Source organism: Dermacentor andersoni, chromosome 1, assembly GCF_023375885.2.
Source record: "Dermacentor andersoni chromosome 1, qqDerAnde1_hic_scaffold, whole genome shotgun sequence".
In the NCBI taxonomy this organism is placed as follows: domain Eukaryota; kingdom Metazoa; phylum Arthropoda; class Arachnida; order Ixodida; family Ixodidae; genus Dermacentor; species Dermacentor andersoni.
In genome coordinates this window covers 90,236,717-90,255,696 of record NC_092814.1, presented here as the reverse complement: position 1 = coordinate 90,255,696, position 18,980 = coordinate 90,236,717, and the positions used below count along the sequence as shown (strand labels likewise).

General features: G+C 40.6%; 1 protein-coding gene across 1 annotated transcript in view; it reads right to left on the bottom strand.

Moving 5' to 3' along the window:
* The window catches only part of bark (C-type lectin domain-containing protein bark beetle), a 96,373-nt gene that overhangs the window by 10,960 nt on the left and 66,433 nt on the right, over positions 1 to 18,980 (bottom strand). The window contains exons 3-10 of the mRNA XM_050191672.2: positions 15,574 to 15,764; positions 14,195 to 14,542; positions 11,100 to 11,317; positions 10,713 to 11,010; positions 7,032 to 9,554; positions 5,398 to 5,442; positions 3,622 to 3,885; positions 3,055 to 3,424 (exon numbers count right to left, since the gene is read on the bottom strand). Of these exons, the coding sequence (XP_050047629.1) occupies positions 3,055 to 3,424; positions 3,622 to 3,885; positions 5,398 to 5,442; positions 7,032 to 9,554; positions 10,713 to 11,010; positions 11,100 to 11,317; positions 14,195 to 14,542; positions 15,574 to 15,764 (4,257 nt within the window). The remainder of the gene's footprint in view (positions 1 to 3,054; positions 3,425 to 3,621; positions 3,886 to 5,397; positions 5,443 to 7,031; positions 9,555 to 10,712; positions 11,011 to 11,099; positions 11,318 to 14,194; positions 14,543 to 15,573; positions 15,765 to 18,980) is intronic.

The window sequence follows — 18,980 nt, the reverse complement described above, 5'->3', positions numbered from 1 at the left end:
CAATGAGACACATTTCTCTCGATCATTGTCACACAGGCGTACAGGGCAGTGGGACAAATAGGTCCCATATTTTTCTTCCATAAGAATGTTTTCCAGCTTTATTATTTGCCTTTTTGCAGAGAGTACCACATGAATAACATTCTGGTAATGCTTGAAACAGTAAAAGTTGTTCACTTGTCATTTCCATAAAAGGTTAAGCCCTGGTAGGCAATGTTTACCATCAAAAAAGTCATGTTGACTTGACATGCATCAAGGTTTAGTGCTTGCAATCAGTTCCATCAAGGTTTAGTGCATGCAATGAGAACTAGATTGACTAAAGAAACACAAACTGCCCTGTACCATTACAATACGCCTGGACATTATATATCACAGCCTGAAGAAAATGTTCAAAAGTTTGAATTTTATCTAGTTGGTTAAGCATCAGACTAACAGGAAACAACATCAAAGGCTAGCACAAGCACGCAGCGTACATACACACTGAGCATTGATTTATAACTGCATTTATTGATTCCAAGCAGCCCATTTTTGAAACAGTCAAAGGCAACCCTTCAAACCACTATGTACAAATTCTGTCATACCTATTGCTTATTCTATGTTCTTTCCTTTTATAATTGACATGCTTAGTCAACAGGGAAACACATGTAAAAATTTGGCACAACTTTTAGAGGCTGTTTTATGTCAAGACAAATGAAGAAATGAAGGCCCTTAAAGAAAAATAGAATGTCGTGACAAAACAACTGCAACAGCAACAAACAAACATTAAATAGCTTTTGAAAAAGGGGAGATTGTCAAAAGGTAATAAATCATAAGCAAAAAAAAAAAAATCTAAAGGTGAAAACATTAAAAAGCAATAAAGAAGAGTGAAATACACCCCATGGAATTAATATAGTACTCGCAAAGCTACACTAAGCCTCAATATGAGTATGACGGTATAAAGTAAGAGTAGGACAAGAGCATCTTGCACTCTTGCAATGGCAAATGGCCAAAGTGTTGAACCAATCAGTCTAACAGATAGTCAAGCTGTTTTCTAGAAAGAGAAATAAACAAGATACTGAAACAGGAAGGTCCATGGTGTTCAATGAAAAATGCCTCAAATACCTCATGAGCACATTGGTCCCTGTAAATTCTAATTACACACACTTGGTCAAAAGATGGCATACATCCACACATGATGCTATACAAAATGAAACTGCAACCTGAATGGGACTTAAAGTTGTGTGTATGTTCACGTAGATGACGCATCGGCTGGTTCAACCAATGTACACACAGTGCTTGCAGCACAAGAAATGCCACACAGTTTGTGCTTTTCAAGTCCAGTGATGTTTACGAAATTCGACTTTCCTGCAGGTGTGCATACATCAGTCAAACTGGATGATGCGTCAACGATCATCTGTGTGAACATGCAAGCAATTAGATGTATAACTAAATAACCATGTAATAACAATGTGGCTTAGCATAGTGCAATGTGTGGCAGTATGCCGCTTTTTGACCAGGTGCATGCAATTAGAAGTAACAGATCAATGTGCTCTGGAGATATACAAGGCATTTACCACTGAATAGCATGGGCCTTCATTTCTTAGCATTCCATGTTTCTCTACAGAAAAAAGCTTGGCTACTGCGAGACTGAGTAGTTCAACGCTTTGGCTGTCTGACTTTTAAAGAGCGCAGGGTGCTATCGTCCTGCTCTTTCGCATTGTTTGCCACTTTGCTCGTGTTGAAACTTAATGTAGCTTTGCGTGTACTATTTTTATTCTCTCGGACAGATTTCACTGCTTATTTTTAAAATTTCTAAGTTGAAAAAAATTTCGGATTATTTCCTATTTAGTGGTTGTTTCCATAGGAGTTTTTTTTTTCTTCCTTTCTTTCTTTCTTTTTTTCTTCTTTTTTTACAGCCCTCTTTTTTTGAAGGTCTTTCAGGTCTTGATTTACCTTGGCATAACACAGACTCAAAACTAGTACCAAATTTTGACACATGTTCTCCTGATAACTCAATATGTCAACTTGATAATGAGAAAATAAGATAGAAAAAGCACCAAATATGAAAATGTGCATGTGTGATGGCTTGCAGGGTTGCCTGTGGTTGTTTTAACAAAAGGTTGCTTGAAATGAATCAACATAGTTGGAGGTACGTGCTCAGCGCATGTGTGTATGCTCCTTGCTCATCCCATCCTTTAGTGCTGTTTCCTGTAAATGGTCAAAAATTTTTCTTATTGCAAATATGCACTGTTCTGTATCTTTACCCAGTATAGTACTTACTGCATGGGATACCCACCGTGGTTGCTCAGTGGCTATGGTGTTAGGCTGCTGAGCACGAGGTCGCGGGATCGAATCCCGGCCACGGCGGCCGCATTTCGATGGGGGCGAAATGCGAAAACACCCGTGTACTTAGATTTAGGTGCACGTTAAAGAACCCCAGGTGGTCGAAATTTCCGGAGTCCTCCACTACGGCGTGCCTCATAATCAGAAAGTGGTTTTGGCACGTAAAACCCCATAATTTTTTTTTTACTGCATGGGCGAGATTTTACAGTGAAGCTGTTAAGGGGAGTCCCACAGCAGTTTTTGTGTGGCATCATGCCACAGCATGGTCGATATCAAATTGAATTGCAACCCAATGTGTGTCAAAGCCCTGGATTTGCTTTGAGATTTAATGATCAATTACTATTAGATAAACGTTACCTTCCATATATATCACTGAAACAGAAAACTTATATGTGCACTCTCCAGTAATCCTTAACTCTTGTTTCTTACATAGCGTTATACTGTCTCCATGTAGTAGAACAGCTAAAGGTTTGTACAGCTGCAAATTTGAAAGCCAACAATGTGTTGCTGCAATGTAGCCTGCATGGGAGCTGTCACTAAAAACAGCCAGCCACGAGAAATGTGCTTGAGCGGGGCCATGAGCCAGCAAGCAGACCCATAGTGTTTCCGAAGGGTGTGAGAACTCTCCTATACAGCTTCGCTGCCTTTGATGCATCAGTTGTCAGACTGGCATACATCTGAAGTATTTCTTTTTCTCCTGCACTTATTCCTACTAACAGCACACACTTTACTTACTTTCCCACGTTGTTGAGAAACTGGTTCTCTCTGATGAGCATTTCCTTCTCCATGCCACCAATGGTGAAGACTCCTTCCCCAGAACTGCATTCATTGCTTTCGACTGTATTCCAAGAAGCATTGAAGCGAGCGAAGTGCCCATCTATACGGAGCTTGAAGTTCCTGTTGCTCTTGAGTGTTGAATTAACAAGTACCACACTGTGTGTGTAGTTTTCATTGTAGTCCCAGACATATGGCAGTCTCAGGTCAATGCCACCATGGTTGTTATGAAATTCTGTTTTGTTGATGATCCAATGGAAAAGGTTGTTCGAACTTCTGAGATCTCTACTGTAGTGGCTTATCCCACCTTGGTTGTTGGAGATTTGATTTCCTGCACACCAAAAGGTTTTCATCATCTTGACAGCTTTTAAACAACCTCAGTATCTTTTCATATTTTTCTCCCCTTCCTGGTGTACAAATAAACTGGAGAGCTATGCAGGCAGTCTTTGACATCATTTATGGCATCACTTAGAACAGCTGCGAAAACTACATACAACTAATTTTTGTGAAGTTGGCAGAACTTCTTACCTGTAAGATTGTAGACTATCTCTGCCAGTGAAGAGGTGAGAGGATCCCATAATGGCGACGAAACAAGGATAGCATATCGTTGAGAATCCCTTATAGTATTCTTCACCAGGTGAACAGTTTCATTGCTGTAGCGATGGTAGTAGAATGCTTCATCTGGGCCTATGTCTCTGTTGTAATGATTGCTTCCAAAACCATAGCCACAACTTGTAATGGTGTTTCTTTCAATATTCAGACTGAGCTTGTACTCTAGCCATTGGGCTTGACCTGTTAGATCAGTAGGTGCATACATGTTACATTGAGTGAATGGAGCAGCTACAGTAATAGTCAACACACTTTGGCTCACCTGATACCTTACATTTCTAGCAACAAATACTAGCACACAAGATTTTTTTACATCCAACTCATGCCATGATATGCAAAGACAGCTGTACTGACATAGCTCATGTGCTATCATTTCTCTTGTGCCTTTCATCCAAGCCTCTCAGCCTTTTTTTGCATAGTAGATTATTTATCAGTGCAATGTAGTCATCATATTTGCTAATGTTGTACATCTGATTCAAGTGATTCAAGTGCTGCTTTTATCTATAGTCATGCATTTTATCAGTACAATTATAACTATACCATGTGCTCTTCACACAATGCATAGGGTAACAATAGGAATTGTGTCACATTATTGAGTAAACTGGCTTACAAGAAGATATGCAAGCATTAACTTTAATATGACTTCGCACACAGCGTACTTCTATTTTCACACAGCAGTGTCGTGATGGTATCGCACATCTTTTATTACAATCACATTGACAAGCTCTTACTCAGTCATCAAAGATATCTTCCAATCTAGATTGCATTCTCTTTTTCATTTACATGGTCAAACCTGACAGCCCATTTCTCTAAGCCCATGTTCTCTTATACAGTTACTTTCTTATTCCTGACAAAACAAGATCTGCTGTTAACCATACAATCAAGAAAAGATTTTTGGCTATTTCATAAATTTACACAACTCACTCATTCTCTCCCACTGTAACCAATGTAAAAGTAAGAAATAAGGTTATTTAGCTCTCTCTTTTTGTTTGTTGCAGCCAAAAAAAAAATTACGTAATCACAGTAAGGTGTTGGCTTGGGGCAGTTGGTTATAGGTTCCATGCTGAGAGTGGCAAAAGACAAGTGGATAAGTGAGTAGACGGCACACAAGTATGGCACATGTTTGGTACATTGCATAGTACACAATCGCAACTAACAGCACAATACAGGTCAAGGTAAGGTAGCCAAGCAATTGCAGGAAGCGCAAGAGTGATCTCAACTTTTTAATAGTGATCTCCAGTGGTTGAATATAAAAACTAAAGAACTATTCTAAGCATGTGAGCAACTGCCAACACAATTATTTGCTGCCTACACAAACTCTGATGCTTGTGGAAGGCAGTCATATGAGGCTGTATGAACTTGCAGCACGAATTTTGCTCCTAATCAAATGGTGGAAATCGTCATTAACTGATGCATAAGGCACACCTGCCCTGCTTTCTGACAGACAACACTTTTTGCTAAAGGAAGTTTAAACAATCTCATTTCATAAAAAAAACAAAAAACGGTAATGTGACTTAAGCAAGATACATATCTGTAAAGCACAGTTTTTTATTCTTCCTTGCTTTTCTTTTTCTTCTTTCCAAACACATTCATCTTTATTAACCATGCATGCTTAGAAAGATACATCAGTAGTAAAGAAAAATATTTTTGAGGGGGAAGAAGGAAAGCACAAACAAAATTACAACTATTACCAACCTGTGTCTTTGCAGTAAAACCCTGTGCAAGGCCTTCGACGAGCACCTAGAAGATATGACAGGCTAGTTTACCAACAAGACTCATTATAATGGTATTATATCACTGTATTATATTTACAATTGCCCTGTAGCCCCTGCCAAATATATTGGGCTTCACCTTTCCCCCAATCTTACATGGACTCGTCACATCAGTGAAATTACGAAATCCGCTAATCAAGTACTAGGATTCCTTTGCCATAACTTCACGCTTGCAACTTCTCCAGTCAAGCTCCTTGTTTGCAAAACTTTTGTATTATCCAAATTAGAATATGCGAGTTCTTTATTCCATCCCAACCAAGCCAACCTAACCAACACCCTTGAAATGATTAAAAACTGTGCCACTAGATTCGTTCTCAGCAGTTATTCCCATCATGCTACAATCTCGACCCTAAAAACGCAAATTGAACTTAAAACACTTGCCGCATGCTGCAGGATAGTGCGCCTATGTTGGTACCACAAATTTTTTCATGCGCTACCAGCCGACGACAACCCTATTCATCCAATTCATTGTGCTTCACGCCACAACCACTTCTCAGCAGCTCTTTTTTCTGCGTACAGCCAAAGGCTGGACTGATCTTTCCATCCAAATTGCCGTGATGACCGACCACCTTCTCTTCAAAGACTCAATCAATAATGACGATACTGATTGATGTATCATGTTTACTGCCATTGTAATACCAACATCTCGTGTAATGCCCTCTGGCCTTTGAGGTATGAATAAAATAAAGTAAAATAAAAAAAGGCAGTCACGTAAAACAGTGCTGTTAAGAGAAAGAAAAAGTTCCCCAAGCCCAGTGACACTTTGCTTCCCTTAATTCAATTACTGTAAACAGCAGTTATGAGTCCCCAATTCCATGATACACTTGAAAACTCCCACATGATCTTTAGAAGAAAAAAAATCTCAATATACCAGGAAAGTCTTGAGAAAAATTAAGTGCCATCCAAGAACGCATGGAAAAAGATAAGAGGCTCCTTTGCAATCTGCAAGTGGCATGCAGCTTGCATGCAGCAGAAGGCGTGTGCATTGCCTTTTGAGTGGTAGCCTTTACTGAGTCTCGTTTACTCCAAGTGCATCCTCTCTTTTAATTTTTTTTCTTTATTGTATGCATTTTCTTTATGAACTCGCAAACATCACAGACAGCACATACAATGAAATGTGAAGACCAGTGGAATGAAGCCAGAGCATGCTACGGTGCCAGAGCATGCTACGGTGCCAGTGCACCAGTGTTGAAAGAACTGCATCTCAACAGACACTGTGATACAATGGGCTTGACAAAAAAAAAAAAAAAAGAGCATTTGTCAGTGCCCAATGCAAGTATGATCTCTTTGCTTGCTTGAAGTGGCTCTAGTGTAGTGGTTAAGGCCATAGTTCTGAAACCACACAACTGTTGGTTTGATCCTAGGTATATGTGCTCAGATATACATTACGTTATATTGTGCCATAACTGAATCAGTGTGGTGAACAAATAAACACTACTGGCCTATTTCCTAGCTCATAACTGCTGTTTGTAGTAATATTGTAAAATGCAAAGCGAGTTGCAGCAAAGCTGCGATAATAAACATGAAGTATTAGTGATAGGCACACAGCAAACTTACCTAGTGGTTGAACTGCTGTCATCATCAGCGTAGCACCTCTTCTTGGTGCCGATCCTGTCTCGTACCTTAGTGTTACAATAAAGCCAGTTTCTCTTAAAGGGAATGATGTCAAGTTTTTTCTGACATCCCAAATGGGAGCAGATGTGTCTTCAAAATCTCTGCCTCTTCTAATCAGAAGAGTTTCCGTAGAGTCTTCTCGAAAGGGGTCCACTACCATAATGCCAATAGCACGCTTGTCTTCACAAGACACTTGAAATTCCCTCCTTGTGTTAGGAGTGGTTCCAGCCACTCGTATATAACGCCTTTCATCGGGGTTCAGCCGAATGTTTTCTGAAATGACTGTGACTGCATCTTCAGCCCAACGCACCATATCTCTCTGTTCTTGCCTCGTGAAAACAGGGTCATACCATATGCCACCACCTTGATTTCCTTGAATCATGTTGTCTGCTATATCCACACCTTGAGATCTTGTTATTATCCCATGACGATTGTTGTTATGGAGTTCTGAAAATTTGACCACTGGATTATGGATGTCCCTGAATATGTCATTCCACATTAGACCTATTCCAGAGTCTGTGTTTTCCCTCACAGTCAGGTGCTCCAAGATGTGGTTATTGAAATCAACCTGTAATGCAGGCTTAAAGGCATGTGTGGCATAGTCAAGCTGTCCTGCTTTTTCAATGATCACGTTCTTGAGAATACTGGGCCTCGCATGAACACCCAAGCGAATACCAGCCCACGATGGCCTGACACAGCGTATGCCTACTTCAGAAAAACATGAGTTTTCAAAATCTTCTCCCACGACTTCATGTTTGCAAGTAAGAAAACTGGTGTCCATTTCACTGCAGCGGACATTACTTAAAAGTATGTCTCTCGTGCCCCCACTTGATGCTTGGGAGGCTGGCTCCATCAGCCAGTCATGTGGGCTCAGAACCATCCCAAGTTGCTGACAGACAAGTGCTGCAGCTTCAATAGTAAAGCCATACGCACACACCCCACCCGTTGTTCCATTGACTGTCACCTCTATAGTGCCCTCAGTGACAGCAGAAAGTCTCAGGCTTTCCACATCCATTGGAGCAACTTCCAGTTCCTCTTCCTCAGTGACAATGGGAACAGGCATTCCAGTGTACACAATTTGCTCATTAGTACCATCACTCTCAAGTTCTCCTTGGACCATCATACCAATTGACTGTTCGAAGTGCAGTCTCGTTCCTGGCTTTATGAGCAGCTTTGACCCATGTTGCACAAAAATATCTTTTTTCACTGTGTAGTGGCCCTTCTCAAGGGTGACAACACCCATCACTTCTCCTCCAATTTCCAAGCTTGATTTGAACTGCATAGTCTTGTCTCGCTCAAAAACGGATGAAATTAATTGTTCTGTGTCAAGGTCATGAGCATTTAACAAATACTGCAGAAATTGCACAGTTGCCAAGTTGTAACGATCTTTGCGATCAAAAATTCTGTTGTAGATTCGCACAGAAACATCAGGAGTTGCAGCATCCAGCCCCCAGAAGTTCAGAGATGCATCAATAGTGCTGCTGTGGTCATCAAGGTGTGAACCCAGCTCATAGTCTGACATGGGGTTGATGAATCGGTTCCTCCTTATGACTGTATTGTTTGAAGTCACCACAACAACAGCTGCAACTCTTGACCGTGGATTCAGATGAGGAAAGTGCTGTTGAATGCTGTTTTGCTCTAACCTGTTATGATCAAAACTCAGCACCTGCATGCTGCTGCCATGAACCAGCCCGATTCTTGCAACAAATGTTCCAGAATTGTGCTTGAAATCATTTTCAGTAATCTGAATTTTAGCAACTTTGTCTGCATGGTGCTCCAGGTATTCTTCGTGGTCCTTGTTTTCAATCCAAATTACTCCAGATGTGTGGTTCATGAAACTGTTGTGCTTGATAGAAGCATTCACATTAAGTGCTGGTGTCATTTGAATTGACAACTTGTGTGATCCTCCATACTCTGCAGCTCCTCCAAATCTATTGTGTGTGATGTGCAAGACATCACCTTCACCAATACCATTTACAGAGTTTTTCATCCAGCATGACTGGTAAAGAAGAGCAGCACCACCATTTGCTCCAAGTGTGTTCATACTGATGTTCCAGAATGCATCAGCCCTACACACATTTCCAAGTAAGACTCCAATGTCACCATTTGATGAAATGTTTGAGAATGAAATGTGGGTGGTAAAATTAAAAGGGATCCAGTGTGACGTTTCATTGAACCACAGGGCAATGCCCCTTTTTGAGTTTCCATGTATGAAAGACTGCTGAATGTGCTTGTAGCCACCAGCATAAGTAGCATTAACACCATCGCCTTGGTTTCCACTGATATCACTTCTGTTGATGACAAGATCTCCAACACCTTCATCTATGTGAATACCAGCAACATGTGAATTGTCCTGAATCTCTGTCTCCACAATGCTAGCACCTGCCACTCCATCACGAAGCCAAATACCTCTTCCATTGTTGTTACTGATATGGCAGTCTGTCACATTAAGGTCGTAGTCTTTTCCTGAAAGAAAAAGACAATTCCATATGTGAAAGCAGCAGTAGACACTCTCATATGAAGGTGCATAAAATGCATTAATAGGCTGCTTAAGTGGAGCTTTAAAGCGACAATGTAATCATGGAAAGAATAAAAAGCCAGCCAAAATTCCATGTATAGTTGTTCTTATGATAAATTTGTTTTTTAGCCAGTCGTCCACTTGGCTTAGTAGATGAATGGCATAAAATGCTCAGAAATGTCGCTTTCCTTCATCATATTCCAACGAATGAATCGATCCTTCACTGCACTCTGATAATACCATATCCATCTACACTAATATAATGTAGGAGTTTTGATGACTCGGAAAATGGTTTTTTAGGTATTACAATTATAACATGAACTAATGACAAGGAATGCGACCGTATATATATATATATATGGGCTTAAAATGGAACATTTGAGCATAACATGATAAGTGATGCACACCCACGAGGCTCTAACAGTCACTGTGGGCAATGCTAGCCATACCAACCCAAACCAGGTGCAGCTATGCTTGCAAGGCTGCATGAGCAGGCATTGTGGCACATTGCATTAGCATAGGAGCAGTGGATTGCCCCATTTTTCCTTTCACTGTGCTTTCGCTCAATCACAGGCCTTCAGCTGCTGTGCATGCAAACTTGTATACACCCTTTCCTGCAAAGTTCCTGGAAAGTTTTTGACAGCTTTCCTGCAGAGCTCAACTGCTTAATTATTTAGAATGAGTTCAACATAACTTTAAAGCACAAAATTATAAACAGGGGGAGGGGGGGTATAATAATATATATCATATTATATTCACAGCACTGTTCCAAATATGGCACAAGATGCTCTTTCAAGCTGGTAATTACACGCACATGCACACACACAAAGCTGACATTGTATTTGTGCAAATATGCTATGCCCCAGTAACGGTGGATGCATTTACAACTTCTCAACAAGGCAGACAATGAGCAGTAAGCATGTTCATTGTAGAATAATCATGAGACTGTTACAACTGTATTTTCCTTCTAATCAAGGGTTCAAACACTGTGAATATTAATGCATGAAGGCATATATGCTTCAGTGATAACTTATACATGCATCAACAATACACTTGACCTGCTGTCAATGTTATTCATTGCAATAATAGCAATAAAGCACACTTACCAACGTCAAGCACTGCTTCCATGGAGAACTGCAGTTGAGGAAATATGTCACTCAGATGAGAGTATGTATACTTTGGTGGCTGGAATTCGACTGTGAGAGCTCCGCCTTTTTCTGAAGACACACTTTGTGGCACAGTTGTATTGTCAATGTTAAATCGTGCTAAGATATGTTCATCCAGCTTTTGGTCTCCATTCCATACAGTCACTGTGCCTCCTTCAAGCTTAGTTCGGCCATCATATCTCTGCATGTTCTTAAAATGAATTGTCATCACCAAATTCGAATGCCTGGCCTTTAGTTCCTGCAGGGGAGAGTGCAAACAACATTAAAGCTGTTACCCCAGTAAACCACACATTCTCAATTAATATGCTGCATATAAGCCACACTTACCCTTTTACACTCCGACTTATAGTTCTTCTCATCCAGCTGGTAGACAAAAACTGCTGGGTAACGAATGTTGATCACAGATGAAGATTGACAGAAACTCATTTTGCTCCCTATTTTAGTTTCATGCCGTGTATAAACGATTCCATCAGCACCATTTTTCGTCACTGTCACTCCAGACAAGCTGACTCCTCCTTTGCTTGTGTTTATGAAGATTCCATAACCTGCATAGCCATTGAAATATGAATAATTTTTTTTTCCCACAGAATTTATAAAACAAGTTATAAACATTTGTTCACTATATCTGAACTCTTTCATAATTTGCAAGTACCTATATATGTGCACACAGATCAATAAGGTACCACTACCTGCTGCTTATTTTGGGCTTGTTGACTTGGCAGTGTACAAAAGTGCACACTACCTCAAGTGTTTCACTAACATTAAAGGGACACTAAAGTGAAAAATGATTTCTTCTGCATCAGTAAATTACCGTTCTACAACACCAAAAACACCACTCTAACAACGATAAGATGTTTGGTAAGCCAGAAAAAGCGCAAGAACGAAATACGGGTGGCGACGCTTACTTGAGTTCCTGCACCTGGGGGCTGTGACATCTTGGATGTTGATGGCATCTTCTAGGGCCTACTAATTATATATAGCGGTACAGATTGACTACATTGTCTTTTTAAAGGAACCAAATATTAAACATGGCAAGTTTCGGGAACCTTTATTCAGCCAGCGCGGCCCAAATGCGAAAACATATTTTGGAATCCTTGACGTCACGCTGATGTACCGGTGCTGGGGTTTCGGCGCAAAGTTCAAATACTGATGCTTGGACCTTCATTTTCTCATCTAATAATCAAACAATTTTTTTGAAATGACTGCCTGCGGGGTTCGCAAACAATGCTCCATTAGTCTAAACTGATTTATTGTTTCGCTTTAGTGTCCCTTTAATAATGGCGAGGAGCATCAAAACAGTAGTTTGTTTATGCATTAACCCTTCCAGTGCCATAAACATACCACTACGTTTTCGTGTTTCTGTCCCACTGTGTCACTGACGTCAGATAGGAATGTGAGGACTACACCTAGAGAGCATTTGCCATTATCCATGTCATTTTTGCCGTTCTGCATAACCAAAAACAAACCGTTCTATTCGTTTTATAAAATCCAAGAAAAAAAACCTGACATTGGAGGTGTATCACTTTTGAAAAAAAATAGGGGGGGGGGAGGGCAGAGAAAGGATTAATAAACCTTGAAGTTCATTCACAGCTGTGTCAAAATCCAATGGCTCTGCCATTGTCACGTTCATGGCCTTTGTTACTCTAAGTAATAAAAGGAAGCTAGGTGATTTAGCTTACAGTAATAATGAATGATTTATTGCCATCCATATTATAACAAAAAACTGTTGCCAAGAGATGAGGACAGAAGCATAAAAGAATAGGAAGGCAACATATTCTTTTCATCCAGTATATTGCAAGGAAATGCTAGTCAACATCACTGAATTCTGCAAGTGTATCTAGAACAACATTGAAAGAGAAACTATTTGGTTCATACGAGCTAAATGGAGAGCAATCAAAATTATTGTTACCAGAACAACAGATTAATTTATCTGAAAACACACTGTTGTGCACAGACATGACAGAAGAAAGGAATGACAACCGAATACCCTAAAGCATTTGCTAATAGAGAAAAAAGATAGTTTTGTAACCATACCAGAAGCAATATTTTCTAAGAAAAAGATAAAGGCTGCAAAAAAAAAAAAAATCCTTAGGAAGGGTGGTGCACATATACATTAACAAAATGGCATTCCACTGGTGTGTGCCAAGAAGTGAAGTAGGAGAAACTGTGCAACAGTGAAGTACGAAAGCGCATAGTCTCGATCATACATATTTTACAGTTAGGACTCACTATATTGGTGGACCCTTTTGAACTGTCTCATATTTGGCTTCTCTTTGCACTGCTGACCCATTTCATGTGCCAAGGAGTTTGATTAAAATGACATCTAACAAGTGTTGAGTTTCAGAACATGTCAAGAACTTTTTCACTCACTTACACGCAAAAGGTTTTTTACGGGTACTGGCTTGGGTTAGCTGGTTACAATTCATGATCAACGTTACTTGCACACCACTTGGAACGAGGACTGGGGGACGACAGACACAAGCGCATTGTGCTTGTGTCTGTCATCCCCCAGTCTCGGTTCAAGTGGCGCTGAAATAACATTGATCATGAAGATTTCTGACCTATATACAAGAATGCATACCAAATGATTATGATAAAGAAAGCGTTCCAGGACAGCTGCGGAACAGCTTTCATGTCGTCATTCTTCTGCCATGCCCCTGTTTGCTCACCCTGTTTTTCCATATTGGCTGCGAACTTATTTTAATATTCTATCATTCTCAACTGTTCTATTGTAACTAAACTATGGAATATATTGCCAATTCAACCTGCCATACTGGCCCAGTGCCAAAGGCATTCCACTACTCAACTCAAAATCATAGGGTAGAGCAGTCGCATTTCAGATGAGGCATAAGGCAGAAAATTCTGTACACTGAGCTCTACCAAAATGCTAATGAACTAAATGTGAGTAAATTATTATTATTATTATTAATTTACTCACATTTAGTTCTTCAGCATGTTGTTAGAGCTCAGTGTACAGACTCTTCTGCCTTATACTGTATATATATATACATATATATATGTAAGAAGCCAACAAACAATGACAAGGACAACATAGGGGAAATTACTTGTACTTACTAATAGAATTAAAGAAATTATAAATTAGTGTAAATGAAAGTGGATGAAAAAACAACTTGCTGCAGTTGGGGAATGATCCCACATCTTCGCATTACGCATGCGATGCTCTACCAACTTGGCTACCATGGCACCATTTTCCCATCCACATTCTTGGGTATTTATGTTTTACTACTAGAACTAACCCTGAGGGAGAGAGTGGGGGGGGAGCATAATTTGTTACAGATAATATAATTTGGTCTAACTGGATAGCCCTCACTCTTCTAATGCAAGTACCAAGCTCCCTTGATCCCCTTTCAGAAAGTTGCCTCACAAATGGGATTAGGCTGACAAGCATAATAAATACTAACCTCTATTTTCACTGAAGACGCTATGCTGAATCTCAAATGGCTGATTTGGCATGGTGACATTTATACCATGGTAGGCTGACAAGCGCACATCCAAGTTTTTCATCACTGGTGGGGTACCATAGACTTGAATAGCTGCTGTTGCATTTCCATCCTGTTGGCGACCTCCATACTTCATGATCACATGTTGAAGAATGGACTGGGACACTTCTAAATTGATCCACACATTAGGAGAGATCTGTTTGACTTGTGGTTCAGTTTTGGCCAACTCAAAATGAAGGCCACGCCAGTACTGTCTGGCTTGTTCCTGAAGCCTTGGCTCACAAGCAACCTCGATGTCCAGCTGGAAATCTGCATGATCACAAAGATATAGAGAATCACATATAAAGAATGCAATAATATGCAGCATAATGGCACTCCAAGCACTAAGTCGCAGCACAACGGCCTTGTGGATTGAGTGCAGGGGGTTGCTTGTAGGGGATTCATTGCAACAGAAAATTCCTTGCCTATCTCAGCACCTAAGGTAGGATTAAGCCTAGAGAGGGATAGTACAAGTAAAAGATATTAAGTTCAGCTGGACTGGTAGATTACAGAGCTAGAATAACCAACAGGTGGCCTTTACTGAGCCAAGGTGCTGGGTAGGCCAGCAAATTATACAAAAGTAAACTAGCAGCTCCCCAAGCCTGTGACATCACACTGTCTGTGATGTCATAGAAAGTGTGACAGTCTAGTCAATGTTAGTTAATTGTTATTTATTTTAAAAGAATCACACTGCATTTAGCGATACACAATATCTTAACTTTCCAGCTTCTGTAGATTCTTCTCGCACAAAAAGAACCTAAATCTGTGAAATGCCCAAAGGTCTGAGACATTCAACCCCTCAGCTTCATCGGTGCTTCAGTCTGGGCAGTAAATTGAAGAAGGGAAGTTTAACGTTCACATTCTCCACTAATAAGCTTTTTTTTATTTTTCTGAAGAAACAATTTTTCTATACACACATTTGCTGGAGATGTGCATTTCTCTCTGATATTTTGCATCATTAAACCTTTATTGATGCAAGTGTGACCATTCAAAGTTTCAGTGAGCTGTTCAAAGATCACATGCATTGCATGTGAACAGCAAGCAAAAGTTAGGTAGTTTTTTGTCCCTCAAGAATGTACAGAACACATCTGAAGATTCTCCTTCAAAAGCTAGCTCTTGTTTTAATGGAACGTTCTTGAAGCTGCTACTATGCCATTAAAGTTGCCTCATTAAGTTCTCACATGTTTGCACATGAGACAGCTGATCTGCATATCTAGTTCTCCAGAAGTTAAACCAGTGCGCATGCCTGAACATGTGCTTTACTTTAACTCCATACAGAATCACATGGGCTTGACACTCACCACATATTCCACTGCCTAACTGCTTGCGTGCCCATCCAGGACACTGGTCAAGGCTCTGCTCATTTCCGATACAGTTTGGGCTTGCAAACATAAGCTGCCGTGAATCATTGTGTCGTGGTAGCCAGCCTTGGAGGAAGCCACCCGAAAATCCCAAGTGTCGACACACAACCCGTACATCTTCATCAGTCCAGCTGCACAAAGTATAAAACAGGGACACCACTGTACACACTTGGGGACATTTCTAGCTGTAAAAGCATAAATGGCCTGTGTAACAGGCCAGTCATGCTAATGAAAAAATACAAGTGTAGTGAGAGCTTCTTGCTACTTCTTGCAAATGCTGTGCAGTTAGAGCATTAGCGAAGTGTCAGGTGCTTGCTTGCACAACCCATGCAACAGTGCATGCAGCAATGCTAAAATTTTCGCACATGTTTACCACTGTGAACTTCTTTTTCACACACTGAAGGAAAGAACCAAAGTTTAAACATTTTGCGGCATTAACCCTGGTCTAAGATACAATTCATTGTGCCTGCAACTGTTCTTTGGCGTGGTTATGTGAGCCAAGATTTGCACAGATGTACTTTGCAGCTCACATGAATGCACACTTAGATTTCTCCTGCATCCTGAGCATTAGAAGACTATTTATTATTCAACGAGGTTTCATCTGATCCTCTACAGATCAATACTGTGTACAGACGCATAAAGTTTGCATCATTGGGGCAAGTTGGTTTAACATGGCCCGGTAGTAATTACATACAGACTCATGTTTTAGCTACACCTTATTTTTTTTTCTCAAATTAGCACAATAAGTCAGGATGCAGCTATCACATCGTAAATATGCAACACTTTTCTTTGGCTATAAATTTCTTCACGAAAATGAACCTGTTTTTCTTCATATAATGAATAACACAGAATAAATGTTCACAGAAATATTTGGACCATTAGCCTATATGGCTAGTTATTAGTCCAATCTAATACACGAGTTTATGTAATCAGGTTTAAAAGCAGAGGTGCAGTGAACAGGTTACACATAGGCATGCATAAACATAACAGCACGGTTTTTTAAACAGAGAATACAAATTGCAATCAATACAATTCAATATCTCTAAAAAAAAAACTATATGCCTTCACCAGCCAAGCTAAGCCATGTTAGGCCTACGAGCCATAAAATCCACAATCAAATTCAGAATCAGCGGCGTCTAATGAATCAATATTCTTAACACACACTAGTTGACAGAAAGCGATAACCGCAGTCACTTCTCCTAGCTTGCGAACTTCACGCGTCACCACGAATCGAACTCACTTTGTTGCTATGTTAGAGCCGTCGCTTCGATGGGTGCCGCCATGTTTGTTTACGCAAATCATTGGGGGCAGCTTTTGAGGCTCCCGCTAAATCAGTGAAATAGCGTGCTCAACGCAAAACCCAAACGCAGTTTGCATCTCGCGCATGCACAGTGGCTTCGACGCTATTTCTTTGGGGCCCCAAAACATTTGAGGCCCCTATCTAAAACTCTCTATTAAGTCAAGGACCTTGGTGAAGTGATACGAAACACATCATATTGGCACTTGTATTCCAGAACGACGAGGTGCAGCGCACTAAACTGCACAAACTGCACAGAAGGTCGCAAAGCTTTTTACGCGGTGCCGCACGGATGGGCAGACGTGCGCTGGCGACTAGTATGGCTACTGCACATCAGTACAGACCGGCCGGCTCCGAAAGGGACCAGGATATGCGAGATGCATTCGCCTTGTTTACAGAGACGAGTTTGCCTTGTTTACACTAAAGCAACATTTATCTCGAGTAACACCCCTTTTAACACTGAGATGCATAAGGGTAGCATGAAAGGTTGTTCACTTGCACAATCTTTGCCATGTAAGCGAAGCGCGACACAGACGCGGGACAAAGAATGAACGACATGTCAATGTCGCGCTGCACATATACACCAGGAACGTTAACTTACCAATTCGCCCAATTCGCTGCGCTGCTTGTACAGTTGTTCTGACTATGCGGAACTCGAACAGTGTGTTCAAGACAGAGTAAATACTGGCAGATACAATTTGCCCACTGCACCCTGGTTTTTCTCTCGCCTGTTCTTTCTTTTTTTTTCTTGGCGTGATTTTTTATGTAACGTTGATTGATGTGCTAGTGCTCATTGTTTTGCAGCAAACGAAAACCTCGCGCGCTCGCGCTTACGAGACAGCTGTCATAGCTTCAGCATTTGCCACTCACAATATCTTGCTTGTTCGATCGGCTTTAGTCGACGTGAGCAATGTAAAATTTTGCCTGTATGTTTAATAAACGCTGTGTTATAGCAAATTGACCAGAATAGTATGAAAAGATAAAGAAAAATGTGTCATACTACAGTCCGCAACGTGTGAATAATTACTTCACAAGTTTGCCATCTTGATGTGATTTGTACAATAAAAATAACCTGTTGTTACTCTTAATAGCTTGTTGCCTTTCCCGTAGCTTTGAATTCTGCCCCCCAAGGCTGCAAGAACCAGCATTCTTGGCCTTCTGCCAGCAACCATTGGTCATCCATTCCCTTGTATGAAATAAATTTTATCTAGACGCTCGTCCATCTTTAATCTTTTGCACTTGAAGATTTGCTGCTACGAAGCAGCTGGTAAGTCGACGGTATGAATCAATCGTAGAAAAAAAAATTAAATTATGGGGTTTTACATGCCAAAACCACAATCTGATCATGAGGCATGCCGTAGTGGGGGACTCCGGAAATATTGACCAGCTGGGGTTCTTTAACGTGCACCTAAATATAAGTACACGGGTGTTTTCGCATTTCACCCCCATCGAAATGCGAATCGTAAAAAAAAAAAAGCTTTGCATAAAATGTGCGCATGTGAACATTTGAAATGCATTTAAATCTACGTGTGGGCACCACATATATTGAACACGAAGCTGCTGTGAACAACGGTTAGTGATAAATGACGCTCTTTTAACAGTCCCTGACATAACTGCAGGCACAATAGTTCTCTAGGCAACGATCATTAAACAGCTGGTTTCGGCAGCCAAAATGCGCTCACGTCCACCTTACATATGTGACGTTTCCTTTAAACACCTTTAATGACATTTCTTGCCTTCTGGCCTCGATGAGAAAACTTCATATGCATGCTGGAAAACATTGCACCGCTGTTTGTTGCAAGGTACAGCGCATTAGCACGCAAACTTTTGAGCTGTTCGAGCCACGGGCATAGTCAGGATTTCACTTCAAAGGGTTCCTACCCCCTATATGTACCTTTGTGCGTGCATTTGTATATGTGTGTATATACGTATACGTACATACAAAGAAAATTTCGGGGGGTTGGAACCCTGCCCCATTCCGGCTACGGCAATGGTTCGTGTGTAGTCTACGTTAAAAAGTGCCACTTTGCTCAGCGCTTGCAAACAATTG